Here is a 7,252-nt window from a genome sequence, read left to right as displayed (position 1 = left end):
ACAAAGTGTGAGTTGTCATCGGTGTTTTTTGCTGATGACACTATTCTTTTAGGAGATTCTGAAGAGAAGTTGCATAGGTTGGTGGACGAGTTTGGTAGGGTATTTAAAAGAAGGAAATCAAAAGTGAACATCGGAAAGAGTAAGGTGATGATAATAGAAATAATTAGCTAATGAAAGGTTATATATCAGACTGGAAGAAGAAAGTATGGAGGAAGTGAATGTATTCAGATATTTGGGAGTGGACTTGTCAGCAGATGGGTCTATGAAAGATGAGGTGAATCATAGAATTGATGAAAAAGGTGAGTAGTGCACTGGGGAATCTGTGGAGGCAAAGAATGTTATCCACAGAAGCAAACAAAGGAATCTATGAGAGTATAGTTAAACCAACGCTCTGATATGGGTGTGAAACATGGGTGGTGAATGTTGCAACAAGGAGAAGGCTGGAGGTAGTGGAAATTTCGTGTCTGAGGGCAATGTGCATTGTGAATATAATGCAGAGAATCCATAGTTTGGAAATTAGGAGGTACTGGGTTACTAAAAGTATTATCCAGAGGGAGGGCTAAGGAAGGGTTGTTGAGGTGGTTTGGATATTTAGAAAGGGTGGAACGAAATAGAATGACTTGGAGAAGGTATAAATCTGAAGAGAGGGATAAAGGAGGTTTTGTGTGCCAGGGGCCTGCACTTCTAGCAAGCGTGTGTGAGCGCATTAGACTGGAACGAGTAGAGACAAATGTTTCTTGACTTGACATGCAGCTGGAGTGTGAGAAAAGTAACATTTATGAAGGGACTCAGGAAAACCGGCAGGCCGGACTTGAGTCCTGGAGATGCGAAGTAAAGTGCCTTTACTCTACAGGAGGGGTGTTATTGTTGCAGTTTTGTAACTGTAGTTTAAGCACGCCTCTGGCAAGACAGTGATGGAGTGAATGATGATGAAAGTGTTTTTCCTTTACGGGTCACCTTACCTTGGTGGGACACGGCCGATGTGTTAATAAAATAAATATTATAATCAGGCATTAAATTTTATTGGAGTTCTGAAAAAGCATTAACTTTAGTGCTGATGTTTGTGTATTAAGAAAACTTGTCTTGGAATATCATTCAACTTCGATATATTACGAATGATTCTCCATAATTTTTGTTACAAAAATATTATGTACAAGGAGCAATTGGACCGGTAAACCAGCCTTCCGCTGCCTTACCGGTCCACCCCTTTAAAAATTATGGTCATAGTTATAACCATTTTTGCTTGATAAAACTAGATATAATAAACCTTTTTTCCTAATTAGCAGCTGCTGCTGCTTGCAGATTTATTACATATTAAGTTTGGAGACAGGTATATTTGCAGGGTGAAACAAATATGTAATGCAGGGAATAAATTTTATTTCATAGTATTTAAAGTTCAACACAATAAATGTTCTTAATTACATTGTATTGTTGGAGAAAGAATTTGGAAAATATTCTTATTGATTGCTGATTAAGCGAAGACTCTTGTTTATTTGCCGTATCCTGTAGAGAAAAAGTTTAGAGTCAGCTTTATGGTAAGATAATTAACTCTTAACCAAATTAAATTGTTGACTTTTATTTTTTTAGGGATATTGTATTTTTTTACTTAATAAGAACATAAACAAATATACTCACCACCATATCTGCGTCCAGATCCACCTCCAAATCCACCACCGAAGCCTCCGCTACCTCCTGTGGAGGGTTATATAACTTTGAAAATATTCGGCTTACAATACGGAATGCGATATTCATACTATTTTCTTTTCAAAAGCAAAGTGCAATTTATCTGATTTATAGAGGAATTTAACTTATTTAAATATTAATTAAAGTTATATTTTTTTAATAAAATGTGACAAAACTCTTATAACCCATTCAAAACAGTCAAGCAACCTAATCTTTCTTGTCTGTTACAGTGTACTCACAATTTTTTTTTTGTCAACTCTTTCCACACCTAATATTTTCCGTCCTCATTCATGCCATCGATCTTACGGCCAAAAATACAAAAATACAAAACTTACCGTAACCACCAAAACCTCCTCCTCCTGTCAAATAGAAAAAGAATTGGCAATTTCTTTCATAAATATATGTATGTTGTACAGTGTTATGGATCTATTATACTCAAAAATAATTTTATTTGCGTTTTAACAATTAAAACTAATTTCATTGTCATTTTCTCGAATGATCAATTGACTGAATTCGTGTTAGTGAGAAAGACGTTACTGGTACTAATAATATATAATAATCTGTGCAGTAATATTAAATTTTCCATTCTAAATATTCGATTGTTACTTTCATACCTCCACCGAAGCCACCTCCACCAAAACCACCACGACCACCACTGTAGCCTCCACCAAACCTGCCGGCGCTGGCCATCACAATCATCACACACATAACAATCAGGGTGCAAACTTTACCAATCTGAAGACAAGAAATTAACATATTATATATATATATATATATATATATATATATATATATATATATATATATATATATATATATATATATATATATATATACAATTTGTATTTGGCATTAGCATTGTATATAATTCTTGATAATATATGACTAGAGTTATATAAATGTCAGAGGAAGACGGTTTAATTACCATGTTGACTGACGAAGTGCTCTGAGACAACTGACCACCGTCCTCAGCTTCTGGGTTATTTATACTCAGCTGTCCAAGTAAATTACTCAGGGAAAACAACTGAATAAGGTCACAGTCACAAACAGATTGAGTCACCATATTTAACTGTGATATGAGTAACAGGGAACTGTGAGTACAGTAGAAGGGTTGTGGGAAGAAAGGGAGGGTGAGGGGAAAATGCAAATGTGTATTGACCAAAATATTGGTGAGAGGAGCACAAGGTTGAATAGGAGGTGGTAATGGAGGAGGGAAAGTTGGGTTGCTGTTGGGGAACTAGAAGAGATGACTGTATACTGAAGCGTAATACATGAGATATAACAAAGCTTTCCACGTAAGTATTATTCAGCAGTATATCTGATCACTAGAGGTTGTTCAAGAATATACAATGTATGATCATGAATGCAAGGTGATGATCTAGGCAAGGACTAATTTATTTATTATTTTGTATTTTGAACAAGTGGAGTGCATTGCGACACAGGAAAATGGTGTAAATAATGAAATAAATATATAATATATAACTCATATTTCCTGTTTTATTTTTTTTTAAATATGGGTTTGTATTTTTTCAAAGTTACGTTCGAAGCGGCAATACTAAATTCAAATTCTGGCATTCATTATGGCTTAACAGTTAACATGACTCACGAAATCGTAATGACACGATTGCAAACAAACCATACCAGTCACCAGTCGCTAGCGCGCCAGTCTAGAGTTTTAAGACTCTCTGATCGCGGGTTCTAACCCCGCCCGAGGCATGATTTGCCAAACAGTTTAAACAAAGTTTATCATCCACTTTCCAAATTAAAATTGATCAGATTCTTCTTGAAGCCAAAATACAATGTGTCAGGGAAGATACAAGTGGTGATTCAGCTTACAAACTCTGGCAGTCATGTGGTATGCTCAGATACTATAGTTTTACATGCTAAAACTCACACTCAGACATCTAAATGCCTATCAAACCAAACAACATATTTGTAAAAAGATTAGTGTGAGTAAATAACTAAATATCGAAAGTGAGTATATAACTCAGAGGTTAATAAAAACAAAGACTTCATGAAATAACAGACTGAAATAAATATGAAAACAATTTTGTGGTGAATATTTATTTTTAAGTTTATATAAAAAATTAAATTTTATCACTATAGTATTTCGTTAATCATTGTTGATGCAAAGCAAAAACATAACTCATATTGTGAGTAAAACTTCAATAATAACAACATTTGGTATTGTGAAGCATAATGTAAGAGTTTAATGTACATTTTTTTAATATAGACTGTATGATTTGTTCATATCTGACATGACAAAAAACTGCTTAACGTATCTTTTTAAGCTATTACATAATACTAGAATCACCACTCGCTCGTCTAACTCATGATTCAGTGGCACCTTTGATCTGTGTGGACCTCAGGTGTCATTGTCATTATCTATTGAATTACCAGTTTGTAGTTATTGATGAAGTATGATTTCGGTGTCCTGTCTTCAGTGATAATTCTGGTATTTATATTTTAATGCTGCTGATGGATCTAGCCTTTATCACCTTCTCATGATACTGTTCAAGCATTCTTTTACTAATTTTATAACTCTGGATGCTTGTTTTCTCTGTTAATGGCCGTGATTTTACTGCATATTTCGATGTTTTAGAATAGTTGGAGACATTTTCCGACTTACTCTTTTTTTGGGAGAAAACTTACAGTAATAGTCTAGCAACTTCCTAGAAGTGGTCGTGGAATACATTCTAAACAGCTAGAGACCAAAGAGCCACTCATAACAGGTTAACACACCATACCACGGGAGGGATTAGAACCCGCGACCAGAGAGTCTCAAAACTTCAGACCGTTTGTTTACAATCGTGTCATTACGATTTCGTGAGTCAGGTTAGCACCTGAGAATAGACATGGGAGTATGAGTCAACCAGACCAGCTTGATTAACCTGACAGCTGGGTGGTCAAGCACATTACCCCGGCTGGTAATCCAACTCTCACGCTACTGGATAATTAACAAAGCAGCGTGGCTCGTAGATAAGCTGCTCCATTTTGAATTTCCAGTTTGTTTTTTGAGAGAGCCTGTCAATGAGTGAATGGTGAACGTCGAATAAACTGTTACGTACCTGACGCACACCACTTTGACTGAAAAAAACGTTTCGGTAATTAAGATATCCAAGTGTCACACATATATATTATTCATCCAATTGTCGGTAGTATATTCCATTATTAATATTATAATGGCTAATTATTTGCAGGTGCATCAGACATGGATTTTCCATCCCATAAACAATAGATTTTCACCACACTGTAATGTCTTAAGATTCACATTATTTGGACTAGAACTTATAAACTTTGATCAGTGACATTTAATTTATTCATTAGCATTTTTTCTGTTTATATTTTGTAACTAGAGCTGTAAGCTACAGTTTTCAATTATTTTTTAGGAATTTTAAGAAGTTTATCATTTGTGAATTGTTTGCATATATAATTATTGCGTCAAAAAAGCTACAAAAAGTTATGTAGTTAAGTCAAACTCAGAAAAAAAGTGTCACCTGGTCTTCAGTTCTATTACTCTTATGAATTCATATTTACTCTGTATAATTCTAAATAAAAATTCTCGTGTAATGAAGTTTTCAATATTTTCTAATTTCCTGTCTTACTTATCCAATTGGTTATTCATCTGATTTTAAGGCTGTTGATTACCTGAAGGTAATTAAAGTTGAACATAATTTTTTCACCTCCACACAAGAAAATTTTAATCTATAAAATATGGATTAAATTAAACTCTCAACATATATCCACTGAGAAACATATACCTCACACAACAGCTAAATATAATTTATAATCTTCCACTATGAGATTCAAATTATTTTTCATGTATTACAATAACAAACTGCAAGTTTCACGAAAACAAATATTTGGTTAAGGTATTTGTAGTTTAATTTTTGTTGTAAAAATATTTTGACCTACCTGGAGTTTACTTGGAGAGGGTTTCGGGGTCAACGCCTCCGCAGCTCGGTCTGAGACCACGCTCCGTGGTGGATCAGGGTTTGATAAACCAGGCTGTTACTGCTGGCCGCACCCAAACTGACATACGAACCACAGCCCGGCAGGTCAGATACTGGCTTTAGGCGCCTGTCCAGCGCCTTCTTGAAGACAGTCAGGGTATATTGGTAATCCCCTTATGTATGCTGGGAGGCAGTTGAACAGTCTTTGGCCCTGGACACTAATTGTGTTGTCTCTCACTGTACTCGTGGCGCCGCTGCTTTTCATTGGGAATATGTTGCATCTCCTGGCGAGTCTTGCTTTCATAGGGAGTGATTTTCGTGTGCCAGTTTGGTACTAATCCCTCTAGGATTTTTCCAAGTGTATTTTATCATGTATGTCTCTCGCCTGTGTTCCAGGTAATACAAATCAAAGGACTTCATAATATTAAAGATTCAATGCAATAATTGCGCTTGATTACATCATGTTGTTGGGGAAAAAAATTGGAAAATATTCTAAGTGATTATTGATTAAGCGAAGAATTCTCTTTATTTGCCGTCTGCTGTAGGGAAAATAGTTTATTGTTAACCTTTTTTTAAGAAAATTATCTCAACCCAAATAAAACTATTTGATGTTTATTTTTTTTGTATATTGCTTTTTTACTCATTAATATCACAAAATTGGCCTCAAGAGCCATCATTGAAGCCTCCTTTACCTCTTTTGGATATTTAATTAACTAAGACAATATTCATACTGCACATATTTGTAAAAATTATTTTTTTTTAAATAGCAATTAAACTTGAACTTTCCGAGTCTCGTCACTATGTGACAAAAATATCTCTAAAAACCCGTCCAAAGCAGTCATGCAAGTTTGTTATGCAGAGTCATGTAACTATTATCTCTCCGAACATGAAATTAAACACAAACATTACAAACTAGTCAATAAAACCAACCACATCCACTGTGACTTTATAGAAGTACTTAGTATTGATGACAATACATACATACACATACATATATTTACTCATATATATATATATATATATATACATATATATATACACATACACACACACACACATACATATATGTTAATTAAATTAATATACAACTCAGATCGGTATACAGAACAAATACATATAGTTTACTTCCATGTCACAAGTACTTGGCTAAACAGGAGCACCATACCTAACACATACACCAGAATATTGAAAACCCAACCTTCCACATCCTTACAATACAGAATTTTATAAACAGAGCAAATACAATAATGATTATAGTATAAAATTAAAAACCATACTAGGTATTACAAAACCTCTAGTACACAATCCCGGTACATTTTAAGAACACCATAGATCAAGGCCATATTACAACCATATACATAACCCCACAACCATATACATAACCTATAAACCCTCCTTTTATAATAATCATTATTACCAGTGCAGACACAGCTGACACTTCTAACACCCCCTCCCCGTTTGTACAGTCCCCGTTCTAAATAACATACATTGAATTATCCTAATGAAAGGTCATACCCTGACCTCATCAAACCTAAAAGTTGGTAGTGCATGAACAAGACAAAAACACAAAATTCACAGACTAAAACAGATATGAAACATTACATTCCTAGACACAT

General features: G+C 34.6%; 1 protein-coding gene across 2 annotated transcripts; it reads right to left on the bottom strand.

The window, feature by feature from the left end:
• Positions 1 to 1,366: 1,366 nt before the first annotated feature.
• LOC128691525 (neuropeptide-like protein 31) lies at positions 1,367 to 2,941 on the bottom strand. Of its 2 annotated transcripts, XM_070081981.1 has the most exons (5): positions 2,609 to 2,941; positions 2,298 to 2,418; positions 2,019 to 2,042; positions 1,636 to 1,692; positions 1,367 to 1,503 (listed from the first exon to the last, which is right to left on the bottom strand). In XM_070081981.1, exons 1-5 carry the CDS (start codon positions 2,744 to 2,746, stop codon positions 1,490 to 1,492), a joined length of 354 nt encoding a protein of 117 aa, XP_069938082.1. In that variant the 5' UTR covers positions 2,747 to 2,941; the 3' UTR covers positions 1,367 to 1,489. The 2 variants fall into 2 exon arrangements, with proteins under 2 accessions (XP_069938082.1, XP_069938083.1); XM_070081982.1 differs by lacking the exon at positions 2,019 to 2,042.
• Positions 2,942 to 7,252: the final 4,311 nt, after the last annotated feature.

The sequence above is a fragment of the Cherax quadricarinatus genome, unplaced genomic scaffold, assembly GCF_038502225.1.
Source record: "Cherax quadricarinatus isolate ZL_2023a unplaced genomic scaffold, ASM3850222v1 Contig5650, whole genome shotgun sequence".
NCBI classification, from domain to species: Eukaryota; Metazoa; Arthropoda; class Malacostraca; order Decapoda; family Parastacidae; genus Cherax; species Cherax quadricarinatus.
The sequence above is the reverse complement of the archived record's forward strand: the minus strand, read 5'-3'. Positions and strand labels throughout refer to the sequence as shown.

Bases quoted from the DNA above. Each gene is read 5' to 3' on its own strand.
- LOC128691525 (XM_070081981.1), bottom strand. From the start codon at position 2,746: ATGGTGACTCAATCTGTTTGTGACTGTGACCTTATTCAGTTGTTTTCC. The intron at 2,419-2,608 runs GTAATTAAACCG...TCTTGTCTTCAG, and splicing joins GCACTTCGTCAGTCAACATG to ATTGGTAAAGTTTGCACCCT. The intron at 1,693-2,018 runs GTAAGTTTTGTA...AACCCTCCACAG, and splicing joins AGGAGGTTTTGGTGGTTACG to GAGGTAGCGGAGGCTTCGGT.